This window comes from Mustela lutreola, chromosome 18 (assembly GCF_030435805.1).
Source record: "Mustela lutreola isolate mMusLut2 chromosome 18, mMusLut2.pri, whole genome shotgun sequence".
Classification (NCBI taxonomy): Eukaryota; Metazoa; Chordata; class Mammalia; order Carnivora; family Mustelidae; genus Mustela; species Mustela lutreola.
The window spans coordinates 34669269-34695136 of record NC_081307.1 but is presented as its reverse complement, the minus strand read 5'-3'; the positions used below and the strand labels follow the sequence as shown (position 1 = coordinate 34695136).

Sequence of the window (25868 nt, the reverse complement as noted above, 5' to 3'; positions counted from 1 at the left end):
CGGTGGGCTTGGGGGAACGGGTCATAGCTTCAGCATGGTGCACATGAAGCAGGACCCACCAGAGGGGAAGCCAAGTCCCAGGCTGGAGTATGGGAATCAGGAGAGATGTACAACACAAACCAACCACAAGAAGCCAGACCTCAAAAGTTGTATAGGTAAATTCTTATCTTTCCTATGAGCAGATGACCAGGAGGCAGCAGGCAAAATGAATGATTTCAACATTCTAAATCTGCTATAAAAGGCATCCTAAATTCTAGGAAGCCTGGAGGAGCCTGAAAGGATGAAATTCAGTGAGAACTGATTCTGTATAATCAACATGGACTTCGTTTTCTCTTAGAAAAAATATCCTACTTGGGGATACCAGATAATTCCTTTTTACCTACACATACCTTAAATTTAGCACTAAAAGCTCTTCTTAGCCTGGAAGGCTTCTACTTTCTGAAGCATACAGCCTTCTGACTGACACCTCCAACTTGACAGAAGCTCGTGTGCTGTTGCATACACACCTATCCTAGAATAAGTGCCTTCACTCTGGCACCCAGTAAGTCCACATGGGACCTCATCCAGGCACTGGAGGTAATAAATATGCAGTCGTCCCATAGAAACCAGTGGTGAACAGAAGACTACGTTCATTCATTTTGTTTACTAAGAATGGTTTTTCGGGGCACCTGGGCGCCTCAGTGGGTTGGGCCTCTGCCTTCGGCCCAGGTCATGATCCCAGAGTCCTGGGATCGAGCCCCGCATCGGGCTCTCTGCTCGGCGGGGAGCCTGCCTCCCCCTCCCTCTCTGCCTGCCTCTCTGCCTACTTCTGATCTCTGTCTGTCAAATAAATAAATTTAAAAAATAAATGGTTTTTCTGTTTTCTAAGTTTAGGTTTTTACCTAAGGCAGTCCTGGTGTCATTTGGCACATGTGTAAAATGTGTATTTACTAAGACAATAGTAAGAGGAATAGAATGGTGACTTCTCATATCAGCTGTGAATAGGAAAAAAAAAAGAGGAGCATTTTCTCCTCCGTTTGTTCAAAAACAGACATTTAAAAAATACTGTTCTGAAATTTATAGCCCATACTTTGATTAGGCAATAGGATCAGTTTGTTTAAAAATTACACACATGAGTTAACCAACTATATTACTGTTGGCCTTTAAGGCAGTAGTTTTAAAATCTGTTTCGACAGATAAGGATACCGCCCTTCCTGGGAACTGTGGGATGAGCACTATGGATGTGTCCATATCTTCATTTCTTTTTTTCTGGTGAGATGGTCAGTTTTTTTTTTTTTTTTTTAAAGATTTTATTTATTTATTTGACAGAGAGAAATTACAAGTACACTGAGAGTCAGACAGAGAGAGAGAGAAGGAAGCAGGCTCCCTGCCGAGCAGAGAGCCCGATGCGGGACTCGATCCCAGGACCCTGAGATCATGACCTGAGCCGAAGGCAGCGGCTTAACCCACTGAGCCACCCAGGCGCCCAGAGATGGTCAGTTTTAATGTGCTTCCAAAAGGGGATGTGTGCCAATTCTGTGCCCGACACTCAGGGAACTGGTGAGCAACACAGATGTGTTCTTGGCTTTATGGAGGAGGTGGACATTCATCAAATAATAATGGCTATATTGTTATAAACTAGGATTCTAAGATGAAGGAAGCACTAGGAGAGAAAAGTATGGGAAACTATAAAGCCTTTAAAAGAAATACAAGATACAGTCAAGGAGGTCAGAAAAGTCTCCCCCAAGGACTCCTTGAGCCATGTGACAGATCGGAAGGACTGGTACTTTAGCAAGGAGAAGACGGGCGGTGAGGGAGACTGATAAGTGTGAGCGAGGACGGCAGGCTAGAGGGGACACTGGTTCCCAGGGACTGAGGAAGTCGACAGCAGTCGGGAGCACTGTAAGTTAAGAACAAGGGGCAGTTAGGTCCCATGGTGCTGTGGAGGAAGGCAGGCACTGAACGTTGTGATAGAGATTTAGGTCTTACTCAACAGCAGCGGGCAATCCCTGAAGGGTTTTATGCTGGAGACTGACACCACCAGGTTTGTGTTTTAAAAATATCACATTTAGGGGTCATTAAGGGAGCGCATGGGGATGAGGAGAAATGGAAGTGGGCACACCGAGGGGCATGGTTTTTCTTTAGCTGGAAAGCATGAGAAGCCTGTTGGGCTATATTGATGGTGGTTGACATGGGGAGTCAAGATACTTAGGGGACAAGACGGACATCTGATGTGGGGACAGGCTGGATGTGTGACAAGAGAAGGGAGTCGGCAGGGAAGACCCCTGTGTTTCTGACTAGCGATGAAGTCACACATCAGGAGGGGAAACCACAAGGCCAGGGTGTTGTCTGGGCTGAGTGAGGTGCTGGGAACGGGAAGCTCGTCTAGGCAGCTACTGCACAAAACATCTAAGCATCCGTATCTAAAGAAGATGTACTTTGAAATACGTAATTTCAGTATTAAAATAAGGAACACACCTTAACGCATGAGATGTTAAAGTTAAAATAAGGCATATTTTTTGAAGAAAATTCATTTTAAAACATTTTTTCTATCAACAAGCCATAATAGAAGAATCTGCAGAAGAAATTAGTAAAGAGCAATAAATAGCTTTACACATTATCAACTAGCAACTGATTTTCACCAAGAAAATAAACTAACTCCTACAGAACAAAATTCCAAAATCCTGCTAAAACACTTACTGCTCAGCTTTATACTTTCACAATATGAGCGCTTTGAAAATAAAGTTTTATCTAACAACCAAATCCAGTAAGGCATTTTTGAAATGATAAGTAACGAGCTTTTAGTAGATACATTTTATTTGGTGAAATAATTCTTCAAGATCTGTCTTTTGGGGCTATTCTATGTCATCCCATTTTTATTTTTGTTAAAGATTTTATATATTAGAGAGAGAGCATGACAAAGGGGAGGCTTAGAGGGAGAAGCAGACTCCTTGCCGAGCAGGGGGGCATGATGTGGAACTCGATCCCAGGACTCCAGGGTCATGACCTGAGCAGAAGGCAGTCGCTTTACCCACTGAGCCACCCAGGCACCCCTGTTATCCCATTTTTAAAAGAGATATAGCCTTTCAGTCTTTGGAAAATGTAACTGGTATATCTAGGCCTTTGAACCTTAAATCGGTATCAACCAAATTGATACCGATTTAAGTCAAGCCCCATAATAATGATTTATAGGATACATATCACATTGCTTAATCGAAATATTTAAAAACATGCTAGTAAAGGCATTCCGAAAATGTAATTTCCTCAAACACTCACTTTTATTTTCTCTAACTTTTAAAAAAAATGACATTTCAAGAAACTCAGAAGGCCAAAAATCCTTTTATGGAATTTGGCTTAAATATAAAAGCAGCAACATTTTTAATATTAACATATTTTAAAAAAAATGAATGTTAGTTTTTTGGAGGCTATCCTACTGGAATAAATATTTATTTTGATTTTAAAAAAGGATTAAGTTCCAACATTTATTAAAGGATTTTTAAAATCACGTTTTACTTCAGCGTTAAGATAAACACATATTATCCAGTAAAACCCGTCAAATTTGTAGTATTTTATTCAGAAGAGCATACACTAAATCTACAGTTTCTTAGCTAACAAATTCCTAATTCCTGTTTGAATAAGATGGAGGGGTAAGGGCGGGGTGGGGGAGTTTCACTATGCTCAATTTCTACAATTATATATTATCCTATTAAAATATTAGAATTTTATCAAGCACATAAATGTTATCCCATGACCCACAAACATATATTCTACTGATTGTTTCTACATGTACAAATATATTTAGAATTATGCTGCGTCTCTTGCTAATGCTTGTCCGAAGGAATGCTGTGTCATTGTGCTGGCCTGTAGAAGTTAATCAGGACTAAAGAAACTCCTGGCTGTTCTTAACTCTGAGGATAACAGCATCACTCCTCAGTTTTGTTTTATTTTTTTAAATCTTTAAAGTTTAGGTACAGGTAAGTTGAAGAGAAAATTCAGTTTTATAGTTTATTTTTTGTTTCCTCTTGCAAGTCTTAGTATCTGAAATGGCTTATTCCATCATCAAACGTATGTACAATACAAAGAAATACAATCTATTTTTCCCAAAAAACCAGTGTGGATTGTATATTAAGACAGTGTCTCCAAACCCAGAGCCCAAATGATCATCAGAGCAAAAATCTTAGACATTTCTAACCAGATGAGAAAGCACAGTTGAAGAAACTCAGGTAATCTTAATTTTCATTTTCACTCAATTGTATTAAAATAGGAGTAGATTTTATTAATGGGATCCAAACTTCCACTCAGCTCCAGTCTCTGTGAGAAGCTTTAATGATATGTATTCCAAGCATAGACACTATTTGACTAAAAATGTTAATTTTTGGTCATTCCACATTGTATCAAGCAAACCTCACCATCACATTTTTAAAATTATTTTGAAGGTCAAAGTATAGTTCTGAATGAAGCCAGATTGCCTGTGTTATTTCAACTCTCAAAAGTAATTGGAAAAGCCTTTCAGGCAAACACAGGTTTGACTTTAGGGAAGTTTGCATCAGCTCAACCCATAGCCTGGGCTTCTCCTAACATCCCTGTGCAGAGGCCAGTGGCACACAGCGCTTTAAGCCACACTTGGTGGTTGTCCTGGTGGTTATCACAGCCCCTAATGTGCCTTCTGATAGCAGCTTCCTCGCCCACAGGTGACCTCAGTGCAGGGTAGCGCAGCTGAGCCCAAAATCCGGACCCAGACCGAACCTTGAGATAAGTTTCTTGGTTATTATCCTAAAGGCTTCACATCTAATGTGATGGGACTTTACGGGTAACTTGAAATATTTGAGATTCAGCGTCAGAATATTTTCTTGGCTTTCTAAGTGGACACAATGAATACACCCCGAGGCCTGGCTTACTTCAGTACAGTCCCCCGGCTGCACAAAACACAGATGTTTCCTCGCATGCTGTGAATTTGTGATTCGTGCCGTAGCTCTAGAATCAGAAGATTTAACTGTTTAAAAGTAATCGATGGCCAAATGACAACATTTAGATCTCACACACACACACACGCACACGCACACATTCATATGTATGTTGATTTGTTTCCCTTGGCTGGGTCATCAGAGCTCATAAAGCAAGAGTAAGTTTCTCGGTGAGATTAAAGCCTCAACACCACAGAGTACTGAGAAGTTCCCTTCACTCCCCAAAGACGATATAAACCGCTCAGAAGGGCAGGGGGACCCGCGCCACGGTCAGGGACTGAGCGGGCGGCCCGTGGGGCCAGGGCACCTACCGTCTTGCTGAGGTGGCTTGTGCTGGTGTTCATACACTGTAGGCCCTCGCTGTTACAGCAGCCCCCACATCTGTAGACGGACACACATGGAGGTTTAAAGAAGGTGTTTGTGGCAGCTCCAAACTCCTTCCCCACATCTATACACACCTCACGGGGTACGCACTGAGTTTTTCTCCACTCATTATCAATACCTGTCGGGTCACAGGGAAGGCCGTAAGTTACACAGAAGCCAATGAGGGCGGCAAGCCCGCAACGAGTTGGAAGTCACGTTTGATCTCAGATATTCAGACTGAAGTATACTACATGAGGTTAAAAAAAGAAATAGTTGACAGGATTCTAAATTGCCCTGAGGATCGGAATGCAATATAATATTTATTTAATACTGAACAGAGAAGCAAAGGATATTTTCTTAAAAAACGAATTTCTGTAGTCCGGTAACAAGCTAAATTAGGATTATGCTTTCTTAAAACAACACCAATTTTTTCTGTAGCACTTAGGTTTGGTTTTCTTTGCTTCTGAAAATGAAAATTTAATAATACAGATGTTTGCAGGACCTGTGGAGAGACAGTCACGCTCATTTGCTATAGCATGTACTATTTTTGCAGTTTCAAGGCAAAGATAAACAACACGATTGAATTTTTCTTTCTAAACTGAGATGTAAATGAGGAAATTGCTCTGGGTTTGGGCTGAATTCAAAGATCGTTTTCAGGCAGGCTATCTGGCAGCTTTGGGTAACTCACTTGAAATGCAAGGGTGTTTTCCATCAACTGGGACATGTATCCTGAACCAAGTGTCTTCAGGAAAGTCAGATGCTCTCTCTTGGAATTCTGTTTCCAGTGACCTACAGGCTTAGCTCTAACACTGTGGACTCTTTAAATATTGCATTAGAGATGACGTACTTCTCAAATGTTCTGGCTTCTTTTCCCCAACTTCTTCCTCAAGTGAAACTTTTAGAAGAGAGGATATAAACTATGGGCTATTCAACCTTCAAGCCATTTTGCTTGCATGTCTTTTCAAAATAATTTGCAATCGCAAACCGTGATGCGATGACTGTCTCCCAACTGAAGGAGTTTTTTTTTTTTTAAAGTAGCCCACCAAGTTATGCTATTGCCCTTTTATGCAGCAAAATTTCTTGTGAGATCTTTCAGTAGCTTTCCAAAAGTCTAGCTCCCAAGCCAGTTACCTGTGAAACAAGGCAATAAGAAGTCTTGGAAAAGATGATTTGGGGGTGATTTAGAAATTAAGCCCTTCTGAATCCGAGTCAGAAAATGTATGTGCAATTATTTTGTAAGATACAGAATATTTAAATGGGGAAACTGACACACTGTGGAAAATACTTCTTCAGGTTTTTAACATTTTGCAATGGAATATCACCTTAATTAAAAAAAATGTGTTGGTAGGCGTGTACCTTTCTATTTTTATATTTCTAGAATTCCTCTTTACCAGTCACAGTGAAATTATAAAATGCTGTATTTTGAAAATCTTCACTCCTATTTTTTTTTTTCCTTTCAGCCCTAAGGCATTTAGTGTTACAAATGCTGAAATTTAAGAACAAAAACAAAACAACAGGCTGGCAGATTTCACTGGGCTGATATATAAAGCTTATCATATATTTTCTTTCCCATACTTACTTTTCAAGATCTCTGCATTATAATGTGCTGCAGCAAATTTTACAGTCTCTTCTGTTCTCGCATTGATGTTGGGCTGTTCTTTGTAACGCTGCCAGCCGCCCTTCCTTAATTGACACTTGTACATTTTCCAGTATTCTGGGTAGAGAACAGTCATGAGCTCGTCCACACTAGACACTGACCGCAACTGTTCCTCCAAATCTTTGCCTGCATACGCCTATCAAAGAAACGTGCATGATCAGTTATCAGATTAAGAGATTTGAAAACAAATGTACTAAAAAACCCTCTAGGTTTAAAGTTATATATGCCAGATCCTTATTAAAAATGTTATTAATTTTAAAAATGTTATTAATTATCCTTGAATTACTTCATTTACTTGGTAAAATTATATTCATATTTTAATTTGAATCAATACCATGATTAAAAATGAAGTACACACAACCAAATTTGTAAAGTATATATTTGATTTTTAAGAATTTTGTGAGACATAATTTTATTTTTTTTTATTTTTAAAATTATTTTTATTAACATATAATGTATTATTTATCCCAGGGGTACAGGTCTACGAATCGTCAGGCTTACACACTTCATAGCACTCACCATAGCACATACCTTCCCCAAGTCTATCACCCAGCCACCTTCTCCCTATCCCCTTACCCCTGGCAACCCTCAGTTTGTTTTGTGAGATTAAGAGTCTCTTATGGTTTTGAGACATAATTTTAAAAATAATTTCCAAAGTAGCTTGTTGGATTTATAGTTCTACATAACTGGCAAGTTTTTAAGTCTGAGAATGTATTTAAGCCTGTATTATCCTCCAATACATATATACTGAAGTCCGCTTTAACGCTTTGCTTCGCTTTTAGTTATCAGCATCAGTAAAATATAATGGAGCAGGATGCTTGAAATTAGGAAAGTCTGTTTTACAGAAGCGGCTTTAGAATGAATAATTCCACGAAGGATGGGATTTCAGCAACAGCACCCCAGGTTATATTCTGGCAGAACCTCCAAGTATTTCCAAAAAGCCTGATTGTCAAGATTAATTTTGCTGTGAAAAAGACATGAAACAGTTTGGAGAACATTAATTCTGCTCATAAATAACCGTCCACATTACTGTATCCAATTAAGTAGACCATCCCATGTTATATTCAGGTAGTTACCATAGATACAAAAAAAACTCAGTTTTTCTAAACTATTCTTTGAAATTAAGGGAAAATGGGACATTGTTTAACTTCATCTACAAAGTGAAATACAACATGAAATGTTTATTTTACACTGCCTTGCTTTTCCCAGATTTTAAGTCTAAATGTGGGAGGAAATGCTTCAGACACTGGTTCTTACAGTTTAGCGTGTGCAGGAATCAGCTAGAGAAGTGACCACCCCCACTGGGGGGTCTTGGATGGAGATCAATAGTCTACATTCTGGGGCATCTGGGTGGCTCAGTGGGTTAAGCTCTGCCTTCGGCTCAGGTCACGATCCCAGGGTCCTGGGATGGAGTCCTGCATTGGGCTCTCTGCTCAGCAGGGAGCCTGCTTCCTCCTCTTTATCTGCCTGCCACTCTGCCTACTTGTGATCTCTGTCTATCAAATAAATTAAAAAAAAATAGCCTATATTCTAACAAGTCAGAGTTGGGCAATAAAATTGGATAATACAAGTGTTAATTTTAGGATTTCCCCTTCCTTTATTTATTGTGTCAGTGAAGTATACACTTAATCTCTTTAGGTCTGTGTTCTGAAAATAGGGATATTAATCCATAACCTTCTGGAATTCCTGATATGCCATCTGGCTCTACAAATATAATTCCCTTGAATAGATGGAGGGTGGGGATGGAGAAATCGCGATAAATGAAAGTGACAACATCTCACACAGTTGTCCCGTTGTTTATGAAATATTTGTCTCGGGAAAATATCATCAATGACACAGCATTCAAGAATCAAAAACGTCTTGGAATCTTAAGAGGATTGCAAGTGGAGAGAAAGGCTGCAAAAGTACATGGGTAAAATTTTTGGTCATCACTACCTAAAACGCAATGTCACGGATAGGGTTTCCGTCTGTCTCTGCTAGCCTGAATAGCCCTCGAACAGCAGGAACACCATGGGACTGTGCGACTGGTGGGTCCCTGGGAATCTTTTCCCCACGATTCGGCTGGAATTAAAGTCAAGTCGTGACCTCAGCTGATCACACGAAACTCACAGGAACAGGCAGGAGTGTTCGCTCTGCCAGGAAGAGCTTCAGGACCACACCCACCAGTGTTACATGACAGAAGGAGAAGAACATGCCAAGCCATTCGGCACAGAGAGACAGGGGGAAGTGGGGCTTTCAGTGAAATATTATTCAAAATTTTAAGACAAATCAAAATTGTGCTTCACGTTTTGTACTTCGAAACTTAGAAAGGGAAAGTAACAATAATTGTATCTAGGACAGAAAATGCCATTACTTGTTAGATAAATAGAAAAATATAAGCATACAATTCACAACAGAAAAAACGCAATATAAAAAAGTGGAAAAAAAGTGCCAAAGCCAACCTACAACATAGGAATAGAAAATAAGGTTTTATTTATATTCTTTGGCTGAAAAAAAGGCTTTTTATGTAAACTATCTATATGGTAGAAAATACTAGAAACAATAAAGTAGGGAAACTATTTGGAATATACATGACAGATGGAAATGGACTAATATTCTTAAAATATCTCATGAACATGATAATGACAATAAACAGGTGCTTCAATAGAAAAATGGGCAAAGATCTTAAACTGAAGATTCACTGAGAATAAATATGTTAGTATGTATTTGGCGATGGTAAAAGTGAAGGAAGCCCTAATTTCTTTCAATCCTGGTGGGAATATAAATTTAAAAGCAATTTAAGGCAAATGTATTATTTCAAATTGGAGAGGGTTGAGTTAAAAACAAGATCTGTTTTAGACAGCAAATTCACTTTGGAATTAAATTTTCCATCCAAGAGAAGTGAGACTATCATTATGCCAGATAAAAGTACAAACTCATCATGGGGCTATCTATCATATATGAACTTAAAAACAATCTGTACAGACAATTAAAAAAACTGATTAAATAGTACAGAGTACAAACATAAATGTAATAATACAATAACTGAGATATGTAAAGAGGTTCATAAGTGCTTTATGAAGAAGTATACAATTTAGACACAGTACACAGATGTTTATATATGTAGTAAATATTTTTATAACACTAAATTCACATATAGATTGTATGCATATATTTGCATATATAGACAAGAGTAAAACATATGCAGCTGCATATATATATATAGATATCCCTATCTATATATATATTCTCCAAATCGCAGAATTAAGGTAATTATTATGTCCTTCTTTATAAATTTTTATACTTTAAATTTTATTTTTTAAATTTTTTATTTTATTTTATTTTTTTAAGGATTTTATTTATTTATTTGACAGAGATCACAAGGAGGCAGAGAGGCAGACAAAGAGAGAGAGAGAGAGAGAGAGAGAGAGGAGGAAGCAGGCTCCCTGCTGAGCACAGAGCCCGATGCAGGACTTGATACCAGGATCCTGGGATCATGACCTGAGCTGAAGGCAGAGGCTTTAACCCACTGAGCCACCCAGGCACCCTATTTTTTTTAAAGGTTTTATTTATTTGAAAGAGAAGGTATGAGTGGGGAAAGGGGCAGAGGGAGAGGGAGAAGCAGACTCCCCGCTGAGCAGGGAGCCCAACTCAGGCTCAATCTCAGGACCCTGAGATCATGACCTGAGCCAAAGGCTTAACCCACTGAGCCACCCAGGCACCCCTGTATTTCAAATTTTAAATAGTGTACGTATATAAACAACAGAATGGCAGTTTCAAAGTAATTGTCTCTAAATGTACTGGCTTTTATTTCGGCTTTCATTTGCTTTTTTTCCCTTCTGTTTCTATAGAGCATGCTTTTGACATATTAATTTATAGCAAACACTGGCAAAAGCAGAAGCTCTCATAGACAAAATGGTATTAGAATAGCTTGATACTAAGTAGTTAATTTATTTATTCCCATTAGACTTTAATTATTATATCTGTAGAAGAAAAAGAATCCTTAATATCAAAAGGCCAGATTTCCACCTTGGCAAAAAGACTTATTTAACTAAGGAAAATTAGATTTTGTTTTTTCAAGTCTCCCTCTATAAAATGGAAATCACAGTATCTTTCTCATAGAATTTTTGTGATGATCCAAATAGACATTTAATACAGAAGTATGTTACACATCTTATAGGTAAGGGTGAATAACTTGTCATTATAACATCTTTAGACGGCAAACACACAGTACAGATTGTTTTTTAGGTAAACCGAAATTTTTACTCGATTTTGAACTGTAACTCTCAGTATTGTACCAGTTCTGGCATCTTATTTCTTTCAATGTGTCTTCTGCATTTTTGTTCTAAATGAGTAACAACCTGGGAATTCAGCATCATCAGCTAAGTGTTATGGCCAATGTGTGACTCTGGAGAAGACCCCAATCTTAAAGATAAAACGGTGCCAGTTTACCACGGCACATTCACGTTCACATTCTACTTTTAAGGAATTAGAAGGGGTCCCAGTAAACCTAGAAGGAGTTCTGAACCAGGAACACCCTCAGATCTTTGAATTAGAAGTGTATCTGTGTGAAAGGTTCCTTCTCAAAGCTTTCTCTTTTTTCTTGGTACGATATCCTTAACGCCCAGTGTTCTATTAGTTTTAGGTGTACAACATACTGATTCAAAAATTCTCTATGCTTCTCAGCGGTCACCATGGTAAGTGTAGTCACCACCTGTCACTGTACAACTTTATTCTAGTATTACTGTCTATAGGCCCCATGCTAAGGCTTCTATCTCCATGATTTACTTATTTCAAAACTAGAGGTCTGTAACTCTTAATCCCTATTTCTATTTCAACCATCTGCATGTGCACCTCACCCCTGGGAACTACCAGCTTGTTCTTGTATTTAAGAGTCTCTTTGTTCTGTTTTGGTTTTTTTAGATTCCACAGTTCCATGTAAGTGAAACTGTATTTACCTTTCTCTGACTTATGGTGTTCAGCATAATGCCCTCCAGGTCTAACCATGTTGTTGCAAATGACAAGATCTCACTCTTTTATGGTTTGGGAATATTTCATTGTGTGTAGTTATATGGATGTGTGTGTGTGTGTGTGTGTGTGCACGTGCGCAACACATGGGTAACTTCCATATCTTGGCTATTATAAATAATGCTACAATAAGCATAGGGGTGCACATATCTTCTCAAACTAGTGTTTTCATTTTCTTTGGGTAAAATAGTAAAATTACTGGACCATACAGTATTTCCATTTTTAATGATTTGAGGAATCTCCATACTGTTTGCCACAGTGGCTGCACCAGACTACACTCCCACCAATAGTGCACGACGGTTCCTTTTCTCCGAACCTCACCAACACTTGTTATTTGTCTTTTTGATACTAGCTATTCTCACTGGTATGGGGTGGTATTTCATTGTGGTTTTACTTTACATTTGATCATCATTTGATGATTAGTGATGCTGAATATCTTGTCATGTGTCTGATGGCCATTTGTACGTCTTTAGAAAAATGTCTCTTCAGATTCTCTGCCTATTTATTAATTGGATTGTCTGCTCTTTTCTGGTATTGCATAAGTTGTTTATATAATTGAATATTAATTCTTTATCAAATATATCATTTGCAAGTATCTTCTCCCACTCAGTAAGTTGCATTTTCATTTTGTTGATGACTTTCTTTGCTGCGCCATGGCTTTTTATTTTGTTGGAGTCCCAAGAGTTTACTTTTGCTTTTGTTTCTCTTGCTTGAGGAAACATGTCCATAAATATGTTGCTATGGCTGACATCTAAGAGATTACTGCTTACTTTGCTTTTTGCAGTTTTATGGTTTTATTTTTTACACCTAAGTCTCAAATCCATTTTGAGTCTATATTTGTGTCTGGTGTAAGAAAGTGGTCCAGCTTCATTCTTTGCATGTCCAGTTTTCCCAACACCATTTGTTGAAGAGATTTTTTTCACCATTGTATATTTTTGCCTCTTTTGTAATAGGTTAATTGACCATATAAGTGTGGGTTTATTTCTGGACTCTATTCTGTTCCATTGATCCATTATCTCCTTTTGTGCCAGCACCGTACTGTTTTGGTCACTACTGCTTTATAGTACATCTTGAAACCTGGGATTATGGTACCTCCAGGTTTGTTCTTGTTTCTCAAAAACATAAAATAGCTTAAGCTATTTTAGGTCTTCTGTGGTTCCATATAAATTTTAGGATTATTTGTTGTAGTTCTGTGAAAATTGCTATCAGTATTTTGATAGGGATTGAACCAAATCTGTAGAATGCTAGGTAGTATAGATATTTAACAATATTAATGCTTCTACCCCATGAGCAAGGAGTGTCTTTCCATTTGTTTGTGTCATCTTCACTTTCTTTCGTCAGTGTCATAGTTTATGGAATACAGGTTTTCTCCTTAGTTAAGTTTATTCCTAGGTATTTTATTTCTTTTTGGTGCAATTGTAAATGGGATTGTTTTCTTAATTTCTCTTTCTGCTATTTTGTTATTAGTGTATAGAAATGCATCAGACTTCTGTATATTAATTTTATATCCTGTGGTTTTACTGAATTTTGTCATCAGTTCTAGTAGTTTTTTTTTTTTTTTTTTTTGTGGAGTCTTTAGAGTTTACTTTGAGGGGTTCTATATATAATATGTCATCTGCAAATTATGATATTTCTTCCTTAACAATTTGGATACCCTTGTTTCTTTCTCTTGTCTGATTGCACTGGTTAGGACTTCCATTACTATGTAGAATACAAGTGTTGAGAGTGGACATCCTTGTCCTTGAGCTTAGATAAGATCAAATCGAGAGCTCAGTTTTTCACCACTGAGTATGTTAGCTGCGGGTTGTACATATATAGCCTTTGTTATGTCGAGGTATGTTCCCTCTAAACCTATTTTGTTGAGAGTTTCTTTTCTTTCTTTCTTTCTTTCTTTTTTTTTATCATGAATGGATGTTGTATTATGCCACATGCTTTTCCTGTATCTATTGAGGTGATCATGCAGTTTTAATCCTTCCTCTTGTTAATGTGGCATATCACATCAACAGATTTGTGAATATTGAAAGACTCTTGAATCCTTGGAATAAATCCCACCTGATTATGGTGAATTATCCTTTTATTGTGTTGTTGAATTTAGTTTGCTAATGTTTTGTTAAGGAATTTTACATCTGTGCTTGGCATCTAAGTCAGAGGTACTGATCTGTCATTTTCTTTTTTTCGTAGTATCTCTGTATTCAGGGTGCTACTGACCTTGTAGAACAAATCTGGAAGTTCTCCTTCCTTTTCTATTTTTTTGGAGTAGTTTGAGAATAGGTATTAATTCTTCAAAGTTTTGGTAGAATTTATTTGTGAAGCCATCTGGCCCCGGGCTTTTGTTTGTTGGAGTCTTTTGATTACTAATTTAATTTCATTACTAGTAATCTCTATGTTCAAATTTTCTACTTCTTATTCAATTCTAGAAGATGCATATTTCTAGTAATTTATCCATTTCTTCTGGGTTGTCCAATTTGTTGGCAAATATTTTTTCCATAATATCCTTATAATTCTTTGTATTTCTCTGGTATCTGTTTTTATTTCTCCTTCTTCATTTCTGATTTTATTTGAGTCCTTTCTCTTTTTCTCTTGATGAGTCTGGCTGTTTTCGATTTTCTTTATCCTTTCAAGATTCAGCTCTTAGTTTCATTAACTGTAGTATTGTTTTCTTTTGTCTTTTTCTTTCATTTATTTCCATTCTAATATTTAGTGCTTCCTTCCTTCTACTAGCTTTGAGCTTTGTGTGTTCTTTTTCTAGCTCCTTTAGGTGTAAGGTTAGGTTGTTTGAGAAGATTCTTACTTCTTGAGGTAGGAGTGCATCGCTATATCTAAATGCTTTCTTGAGTCTTCATGTTCATCAATGTTTTCCAGCACATTGAGGGCCTTTGCTTGAATGTTATATATTCTTCTTATTTTTCCAAAAGAATTTATTACATCTTACAATAGGAAGGATCTTAAAAATGGATATTCAACTGTAATAAAAACCTTCGAGTAATCTAAAAATGAATATAATTTTTACTCTATCCTTGGAGGGATCAATTACAAGGGCCCAGTGATGACTCTTATGTAATGTTCAGTCTGTGTGCATTTGCAAACAACCACCTATGTGACATTCCATGGAGGATTTTGGGTGCTATGGAAGTCAAGCTGAGTGTGCAACATCAAAGATGGGGAGCTACCATCAGGAACCAAACTGCTGATAATTCGTGTACCTGAAATACATTCCCTTTTTACCCTAACAGAAGAATGATGACTCCAGAAGTTACATGATGAGAAAGAGTTTTGGGGATTCACCTTCAATCTGTAATTCCCCTAATTATGAAGAATCATAGCATAAACTGAACACCTGAAGTGGCATTGACTATGGATCCTAATCACCTTTACATTTTACACACCTAGCCTGCAAAACCTAGGTTTCCTCCTCCTTCTCTTTGTTGATTAGCGGTTGTTTAGACACCTGCTAGGGACAAATCAAGAAGCCACGTAGGTTGTCCTTCCTCCCCCAAACTGTGACAACCCAGAGAGTCAATGATAAGTAGCAAGTAAGTCACTTAGGATTCAAGTTAGTAATAGCCAATGAATGGAAAATTGGTTTTTAGAAAACCCTCCAAATCCAATGTCAATAATCCCTTCAAACAACAATCTTAAATTAATTGCTATGTTGTATCTAGACTTGACACTCATTTGATAATATTATGAAGCTGAAAATTCATGAGGAAATGCATATACTTTAATTATGGGAAATTTTCTTTCACTTAGAAGCATAAATTGTTACCAGAGAATAATAATCAGAATTGAAAGAGTGGGCAAGAGTCCATCCAAGACAGGTTTGATCACACTACTGTATTTTCATGAAATGGCCGAAAATGTCATAGGCAAATCTGTTTGGTTGTCCCATATATCTATATTTTGAGGGAGAGGAGGTAAAAACTTATTGTTCAAACTGGAAAATAAGGGGTGTTTGCATTTTTTTCATAAACTGTGTATATTTTATCTTTAAAAGTCTGGCTCAAATTATACTTTATATTTGAAAAGTGTATATTTTCATGGACAATTTCACAAGACAAAGCAAAAAAATTATTTGGTCAAATTATCAGTTTAATAAAACAAGAAATTTACTAAAAAGTTGAAAAGAAAATATTTTTCATATTATTCCCATCACATACATCATTCCTTTGTCCTAAGAAACCAAATTATCTGTAAAGATCAATTTAAGGAAATTATCAAGATCAATAACTCTGTATTACCACTGGGTTTTCTTTCTTTCTTCTTTGAAAATAGGGTCAGATCCAATCATTAGAATAAGTAGTTGCTGAAATTATTGTTTCCCTAATACAGCAGAGGAAATGCTTATTCAGTCCTTCTTCCTTAACAGGGGCAGTTGTATGACAGGTGAACTGTGGGGTGTTCTGTTTCCTTCCGACAACTACCCACACTAGGCAAATTTGTAAATTTTACAGTATATTTTGATTAATGAAAAACACCTTTTAAAAACCAAAATCTGGAAAAGGTGGCAGAATGTAGAGAGCTTTGGATTTGAAAAATCATCCAATACATAGCTGTAAAATTCATTTAAAAAATCACCCTTTAGTAGAGTCATAAATAAATATGTAAGATGAAACGTTATCCTTCTAAGGAATAGGAACTTGTAAACGTTTTATATAAGCTTAGCAAGTCATTCTACCTAATGTTTCAGAGAGGGTTTCAGAGTCAGGTATTTCCCCCCACAGATTAACCATCACCCATGTCTATACCAACCTGATATGCCACAGATAAGTATACCCTGAAAGCAGACGTTTACATTTCAGTTTAACACTGGAAGTTTTTTATTGGAAGTTTTAAGTTTCAATTTTTTTCTTAATCCCCTGAAATATTTTATTGTAAATTTTGAAAATAAGGCCATAATAAAGAATGGTATCTTTTTATGTCTATTATTAATAGCATGCATCACTCTTTTTTTTTCCAAAAAAAGAAAAGTCACTTGTTTAGTTTATCACATATATGAATTAAATTAAAAAATCAAATATTTAAAAAAATCAAATATTTATCTCATTATTTAAGTAGACTCGTAGAAGATATTTTAAATATTCACTTTCAATTGTTATTGTGGAAACAACTTTCTAATTTAATGCCAAAGTAGATAATATATTTGCATAATCCACACAATGGACAAGATAGCTCTATATACACTGACTACCCAACACTGAAAACCATTCGCTTCTTATTTTTGAACGGAATGGGTCTTCCATATAGAATGACAAACTGATCTCAGAACTATTAATTCCAACCTTTGTCCATGTACAATGGCAAAAAAAGCACCAGACAGATGAAGCTAGAAATCAGGAATGTTTTTACTGACAACAAGAGACCAAGGGACTAAAACCATTCACTCAAGAATGACTGACCAGCAAGGAACTAAAACACATTACTCTAATATTCCAATATTTACATATTGTAGAGCAATGGCTTTAAACCAGGGATGATTGTCCCCTTGGGTCATTTGGCAACATCCACAGACATTTTGACTTTTCAGAACTATGGGGTGATGCTACTGACCCTAGTTAAGTGAAGGCCAAGAACCCTGGCAACCATTCTAAAATGCACAAGACAGCTTCCTAAAGGGGAAAAAAAAAAATTATCCAGGCCAACACTCACTGGTGCTGTTTATTGGGAAACTGCAGCTGAGTTAGAGTGGGCTTTGCCATATATTAGCCTCTTAAAAATGTGTCAGAAGGTTAAAATTTGCATGCATTTTACTTTTTAAAATCCCCAGTCAGAACGACTAAATGAATGAATGTATGGTTTTAAAATATCCCCTGCAGGTGGACTTAGTAACGTCCTCAAAGATACTTTTTTATCTTCCAGGGTAACATCTTTTCTTTTTACACAGGCATTTCTCAAAGCCCTGTTTCCTAAGAAGAGAATGGAGTAGTTTAGACACAGTCTTCCTAGGTGAGTAAATTCAAAACGTTTCATAATTATTTTCCTTTGATTGCTTTCATGTTTTCTTTTGAAGATTAATTTCAAAATCAATTTATACATTTTTTTCGATGATGCTCTTTTAGGAGGTTATTTTGAAATTACAGAATGTAGTGGGTTATTATAAGATTTCTTTTCAGTAAAAGTTTTTCTTTGATATTTTAAAGGCTAATTTATATTACTGCTGCTTAATTCTGGAAGTAATATTAATAATACTTTTAAAAGTCCTTAAAAATATTCACACAAGAAAATTTATATAATATAATATAATATAATATAATATAATATATATTATATATAATATAATATATATTATATATATAATATAATATATACATAATATTATACATATAATATAGGACACAGTTTCATAAATTGTACAAATTGAACACACCCCTGTAATTGTACCCAGATCAATGATACAGAGTATCAGCCACATTCCAGAAACTTTGTTTTTCTCCTCAGTGATTATTGTCTACCAAATATTGCCACTTTGTTCTATTTCTGCATTTCTGTTTTCTGCCAACATAGTTTTCAGTCTTTTTCCAATTTTACATAAATGGTATCCAAGAACATACAGTATTTTCTGTTGGGTCCTTTTCTCATGCTTTCGTTTGTGTCACTCGTGTCTGTCATCTGAAGCAGCTGGTTTTCCTGCTCTCTTGCTTCTCATTGTATGACTTACTGTAATTTATTAATCTAATCTATGCTCAGCGTGTCTTCTGATAGACATAATATGAATGCAGGGGTGGTCTCTAGAAATAGACTAGAAATAGGTTTGGTGGTTCATGAGGTATGCAAATATGGAGAGCTTATAGATAGGGCCAAACGTTTTCTAAAGTAATTGTGCCAATTTATACTCCTGAGGGCTGTGGACAAGAATCCCTAGCTCCTTATCTTTGCCAACAACTAGCAGTTTTTGGTTTTCCATTTTAGCCATTCTGATGGGGTTGTGAGAACAGTCGTGTGGTTTTGATGTGTAGTGCGCCTCGATGACCGATGATGCTGAGCACTCTCATGTTATGTGGACATTGGGTTACCCTCTTCTAAAAACTACCACTTAAAAGCTATTTATTCATCCCTGTTGGCTGTCTTGTCATTGATTGGTAAGAGTTTTCAATGGACTCTGGAAATAAGCCGTTTATCAAATATGTGGATTTTAAGTATCTTCTTCCGGTATGAAACTCATATTCTCTCTCAGTGGTATTTGCTAAGAGAAATCAAAGAAAATCCACATAAATGAAGAGACTTGTCATGTTCACAGACTGGAACATTCAGTGTTATTAAGTTGATAATCCTCCACATGGCCCAGTAATTCCACTGCTAGTGATACGTCCACACAAAGATTTGTATGTCAGTGTTGACAGTCACATTATCCATAATAGCCCAAAACTGGAAAAGATTTTACAAACCTAACAACTGGCTAAACATGAGTAAAATGTGTTATATTACATAATGGAACACTACTCAGCAATTAAAAGGAATAAACTACTGATAGATGAATGAGCCTCAAAAATAAACATGCTAAGTGAAAAGAGCCAGACACAAAAGACTATGCATGATATAATCCCATTTATAAAGAATTTCTGGAAATTGCAAAACTATAGAAAGGAAACACAGATTGGTGACTGCTTGAGGGTGGGAGCCAGGGATTGAGCACAAGGATGCTTTTTGGGGTAGTAAAGATACTATAAAGCTGGACTGTGACGGTTGTTGTTTATCTATAAATCATTATCTATTTACAGTGAGCAAATTTCATGGTATATGAATTATACTTTAATAAAGCTCTTAAGAATGGAGATTCTTCTCAATACCCCACTTGTGATGAGCACTGGATGTTATCTGGAAGTGTTTAATCACTACAACTGAAACCAATATTACACTGTGCATTAACTAACTGAAATTTAAAGAAGAACTTTAAAAAATGAAATTCTTCTCCAAAATGAGGGAATAAGCCACAAAAAAGACCTACAACCCAGGAAATTAGCAATCTCATACTGGAAAGATATGAAAAGATGTACCTAGGACTTGAAACTTAACTAGTGGCAGAGGCCTCCAGGAGAGAAAAAAGAAAAAAATATGTAATTTCTAAATTAACTGCTATGTTTTGTTACCAATTTTCAGTGGCCTCTTTTACTTATTTTGGAAGGACTGTAGAACATTCGTGGCAGGGCCAAGCAAACAGAAATAAATAATTATTAGTTCTAAAAACCCCCCAAAACTTGTACAAGAAGAAAAGTTACTCAACGATAAATAGTACAGTGCATGATTAAATAAACAAGGTACATCTACCCTCACATTCAGATAGACTGTAGTTCCTTTATGAAGATGAGTGGATAAGAAGTGTGTGTATGAGATACAGAGGATGAGTCGATCAAAGGACGGATACGGATCAGATCCTTATCTTCTATAATAACAAGACAATAAATAAAATCTAAATGCAAAATATCAAGAGAGAGCACTGAAATATGGAGGTAACTACCAATAACAACCATCAAAAGACCTGAAAGAGGTTGTATCTGGAGAACAGGACTTAGGGATATGAAAGGCTGTGGCAGAGGATACTTTTTTCATTAGCAGAGCTGTGATACCATTTTACTGTTAACTCTTCCCATGTATCATTTAATAAAAAGTTAAACTTGCCATCATTCAAGAATTTGGTTGAAAGGCACAACCCAATCTCTTAGCATATGAATCCCACAACAGTTACGGAGAAATCCTCCATCATACCCATCCAACTTCTCGCCCAACTTCTATCCCCGATGTTCCCCAACATGAATCTGTACCGAATGGTTCTCCTTGTGCCCAGGTGTAACTGGCCTCATTATGCAGTCGCTCTGTGTCTCCTCAAATTATTTCTTTCCTCTTTTCATCCATGAACATGATACCTATAGTTCAAGACCAGGTTTACCTGTTAATTTCACCCTGAATTTTTCTGTAGCCATTTAAACAAACTTCCATGAACATGTTGGCTCTTGATTATTCACTCTTTCAATGTGCGGCAACTGTAGTCCTCGTACTTGCTGAATTCTCTTTGTGTATGAAAAACTATTCTGTTTGTAGACACGGAGATTGGTAAATAGACGGGAGGGCTGTGGAGTGCTAAAATGTAGAATACTTGGTTATATTAACAAAGTGAGAGAGGGACGTGTCTGTGTGAATACAGAGTTTCTGGCAGGAGTGACAAAAGGTGAAGGCAGAATACTATGGGAGGACCAGATCTAGCTGCTAAGAAAGTACAGAGTGAGCACACAGCCATGGAGAACCTGGCCTGGGAGCTCCCAGAGCTGACACTGAAATTCCAGAGCATGAACCAGTGAAATGGCAAAAGGACAGTTCGGAGAAGCTGGGGTCATGGAATTTAATTTAAGGTAAGGGAGTGTTTCTGAAAGGAGGGAATGGCTTAAAATGAAACTTAAATTCTTCTGCATACCTTGTAAGATGACAACCCAAGCCATCAAAAGGCCCAGAGCATGGGCAGTGATCCCTAGCCGAGTGCAGGGCAGAAAACGGGCAGAAAAATAAAAAGCAGATGATTCACTGATGGATGAATTACCCAAGAGAATGGGAATTCTCCTAACCGATTCTTACTACTTTGTTAAGAGAATCACTGCAGTTTGGAAGCTTGAGGAACCCTGACTAGGTTCTTAGGGAAGCCAGAAAATATCATTCACAAAATGTGTGACTCGCCAGTTTTCAAGAATAGATTTCAATAACCACCTCATGTTTTCATAGAATTTATGAAAGTGGAAGGAAAAGGTATGCATAAATAGCTTCCAAATTGCTCAGATAGCCAGGAAGTGAAGCACGGACAGAATAAACACAAAACATATATATTTAAAAAAAAAAGTCTCAGAGACTTAAAGGTGTAAACCTCACAAAAATTTCTAGAAGAAAATCTTTGTGCTCTTGAGGGAAGCAAAGTGTTTTTTAAATTTAATACCAATAACAGGATACCTAAAATAAAGTAAAATAAAATACAAATTGTATATTTGAAGAAAACTGGAATGTATACTTCTGGAAAGACACAGAAGGCGCACACTGAGAAAAGATACTACCAAAGCACGAATCTGATAAGCACTTGTTTCCAAAATAGAAAGGAACTCTAAAAACTAAATGATGAAAGATACAAAAATGCCCAAAAGATCTATCAGATATTTCACCAAAGAAGAGAAAACAGTTGGCAAATAAGCACATGAAGCAATGTTCAGCATTATTGATTATTAGGGAAATGCTCACTATGGGCTTAATGAGATGCTACTTCACATCAGTTAGAATGGATAAAATTCAAAATATAATACTACATGCTAATAAGGGATAATATTATTATAATAATTATAATATGAGCGCCTGGGTAGCTCAGTGGGTTAAGCATCTGCCTTTGGCTCAGGTCATGATTCCAGGGTCAGGGATCAAGTCCCACATTGGGCTCCCTGCTTAGCGGGGAGTCTGCTTCTCCCTCTACTCTTCCCCTGTGCTCCTGATCTCGTGATTTTAGCCATTCTAACTGGTGTAAGGTGATATCTCATTGTGGTTTTGATTTGAATTTCCATGATGATTAGTGATGTTGAGCATCATTTCATGTGTCTGTTGGCCATTTGTATGTCTTCTTTGGAAAAATACCTATTCAAGTTCTCTGCCCATTTTAAAAATTGGATTATATATTTCTTTGGCACTGAGCTGCAGAAGTTCTTAATATATTTTGGATATTAACCCTTTAGTAGATATATCATTTGCAAATATCTTCTCTTATACAGTTGGTTACCTTGTTTTTTTACTGATAGTTTCTTTAGCTGCGTAAAAGGTTTTTATTTTGGTATAGTCCTAATAATTTAATTTTGCTTTTGTTTCCCTTGCCAGAGAATACATAGCTACAAAAATATTTCTATGACAATGTCAAAGAAATTACTCTCTGTTTCCTTCTGGGCGTTTTTTGATTTCAGGTTTCAAATTCAGGCCTCTAGCCTACTTCGGATTTCTTTTCATGTGTGGTATAAGAAAGAGGCCCAGTTCGTTCTTTTGCATGCCGCTGTCTAGTTCACCAAAATCATTTGCTTAAGAGTCTGTTTTTTCCCATTGCGTATTATTGTCTCCTTTGTTGTAGACTGACCATGTAGGTGTTGGCTTATTTCTGAGCTCTCTATGCTATTCCACTAATCTATTTTTTGTGCTGGTCCCATACTGTTTTGATTACTTCAGCTGTGTATTGTATCTTGAAATCGTTCTTTCTCAAGAGTGCTTTGGCTATTTGGGGTCTTTTGTGGTTCCATACCAATTTTAGGATTATTTGTTCTAGTTCTCTGAAAAAAGTATTGTCCGTATTTTGATAGGGACTGCATTAAATCTGTCCACTGTTTTGGGTAATATGAACATTTTAACAATATTGATTTTTCTAACCCATAAAGTTAAGCATAGAGTATCTTTCCATTTGTTTGTGTCGTCTTTAATATTTTTCATTGATTTTTGTTTTTTCCTGGATGTTTTATAGTTTTCAGAGTGCAGATCTTTTACCTCCTTGGTTAAGTTTATCCCTTGGTATTTTGTTTTTTGGTGCAGTTGGAAATGAAATTGTTTTCTTAATTTCTTTTTCTGCTACTTCGTTATTATTGTAAAGACATGTGACATATTTCTGTATATTTTGTATCTGGTGACTTTATTGAATTCATTAATCAGTTCTAGTAGATTTTTGGTGAAGTCTTTCAGATATTCTATATATAGTATCATGTCACCCACGAATGGTGAGTTTTACTTCTTCCTTGCCAACAGGAATGCCTTTTATTTCTTTTTTGTCTGATTGCACTGGCTAGGACTTCCAGTAATATGCTAAATAAAAGTGGTGAGAGTGGACATCTTTGTCTTATCCTGATTTAGAGGAAAAGCTCCCAGGTTTTCACATTTGAGAATGATATTAGCTGTGGGTTTTTCATATATGTGCTTTATTATGTTAAAGTATGTTCTCTCTAAACCTACTTTGTTAAGAATTTTTAACATGAATGGGTGTTGTACTTTGTCAAATGCTTTTTCTGCATCTTTTGAGATGATCGCTTTGTTTTTATCCTTTCCCTGGTTAGTGCGATGCAGCACACTGACTGATTTGCAAACATTAATATACCCTTGCATCCCTGGAATAAATTCCACTTGATCACGGTTCCAATATTTTCCTTTTAATGTAAATGACTAGCAAGGCAACTATTTCTGATTTTGCTAAAGATGTGATCTCCTGCTGTTGAAGGAGTCACTCCCTGGTTGGAAAGAAAGTATTTCTAGTGGATTTCTCTGTAATGTAGTTTTGTTTATTCTAAATCTGCTGGCAATCTTTTTTTCTTGCAGCATACAGTTCTCTCTTCCCTTGGAGCTCCTTTCTACATGACTTTCTGACTGTAAATACATTAAAAAACACCTTTTTAGGGATGTCTACATAGCTTAGTTGGTTAAGTGTCTGCCTTTGGCTCAGGTCATGATCCCAGGGTCCTGGGATTGAGTACTGTATTAGGCTCCTTGCTCAGCGGGGAGCCTGCTTCTCTCTGCCTCTGCTGCTCTCCTCCTTGTGTTCTCTCTCTCTCTCTCTCTGACAAATAAATATATAAAATCTTTTAAAAAATCTTTTAAATTCTCACATTCTATTAACATTTCCCCAAATAGTCTTTCAGGTACAAATGAAAACTTGTCTTCTTTATCTTCAGGTATTTTTCAAACATTATTCTCTTTTTTCCAGCACTTTTACCTATATTTTTAGGATCGAATGCAAGATTATGAAGTACTTTACCATGGTAAAATTAGTGATTATGTGTTTTTATTTTCATAATTTTAAATTTGACAATATAGAATAACTTATTATTCAGAATAGCACAAATCTGTCCACCTTTTGGATCTAGAAAGACAAAATTCTGACTTAGAGGTCTTTGGCCCAGTTCTAATACTTACACATTATAAAGCAGGAGTGAAAAGGGAAAGAAACAAAAACTAGGAGCTATACACCACCACTGCTTTTTCTTTTTTCAGCACTGGATGTTTTGGACAGAGGCTCTTAGAGGATGTCTTCCCAGAGATGAAATTCTTATCTTTGCCTGTTTGTTTGTGTAGGAAGAATTCGATGGAGTAAGAGATTGTAAAAAATCATATTCAAGAGCTTGCAAATGCCCGTTTCTGAATGGTGACACTTTGAACAGAACGATGCAAAATTTAATCTTGGAGGACCTAACATTGACCTTCAAGTGCAAGGAAACACTTGACCAAATAGCATCACAAAGCTTCAGAGGGGTGCCTCCCATTTGGATCATTTTCTTTTCTTTTCTTTTTTTAAGATTTTATTTATTATTTGACAGAGAGAGAGAGAGCGAGAGAGCACGAGCACAAGTAGGCAGAGCAGCAGGCAAAGGGAGAAGGAGAAGCAGATTCCCCGCTAGGAGCCTGATGTGGGGCTCGATCCCAGGACCCTAGGATTTCATTCATAAGTGGGATCTAAAAAACAAATCAAGGAACAAATAAAAAGCAGAACTAAACTTACAAATACAGAAACTAAACTGATGGTTGCCAGAGGGGAAGGGAGCTACGGAGTTGGGCAAAATGAATGAAGGGGAGAGGGAAAACAGGCTTCCGTTCTAAGATGAGTAAGTCATGGGAATTAGAGGCGCAGAATAAGGAATATAGTCTATGATGTTGTAAAAACAATGTGTTAGGACAGAAGGTGGTTACACTTGAGGTGAACACGGCATAATGTATAAACTTGTCCAATTACTATGCCGTACATCTGAAACTAATGTAACATTGTGCTACCCATACTCAAATAAAAAATAAGAGATGATATGTGTACAGAATTCAGTTTAATTCTTGGTATACATAATGAACATCACATAGTGTGAAACTATTTTCTCTGAGGCTCCAAGAAAGTGTGCATGTTAAAGTTAAATTTAATAACCTGTAAGGAA

At 36.7% G+C, this 25868-nt stretch overlaps 1 protein-coding gene across 1 annotated transcript in view; it reads right to left on the bottom strand.

Annotated features, from left to right (window-relative positions):
* Nucleotides 1-25868, bottom strand: part of VEGFC (vascular endothelial growth factor C) — a 98644-nt gene that overhangs the window by 27431 nt on the left and 45345 nt on the right. The window contains exons 2-3 of the mRNA XM_059155878.1: nt 6886-7099; nt 5255-5445 (exon numbers count right to left, since the gene is read on the bottom strand). Coding sequence (XP_059011861.1) covers nt 5255-5445; nt 6886-7099 — 405 coding nt within the window. The remainder of the gene's footprint in view (nt 1-5254; nt 5446-6885; nt 7100-25868) is intronic.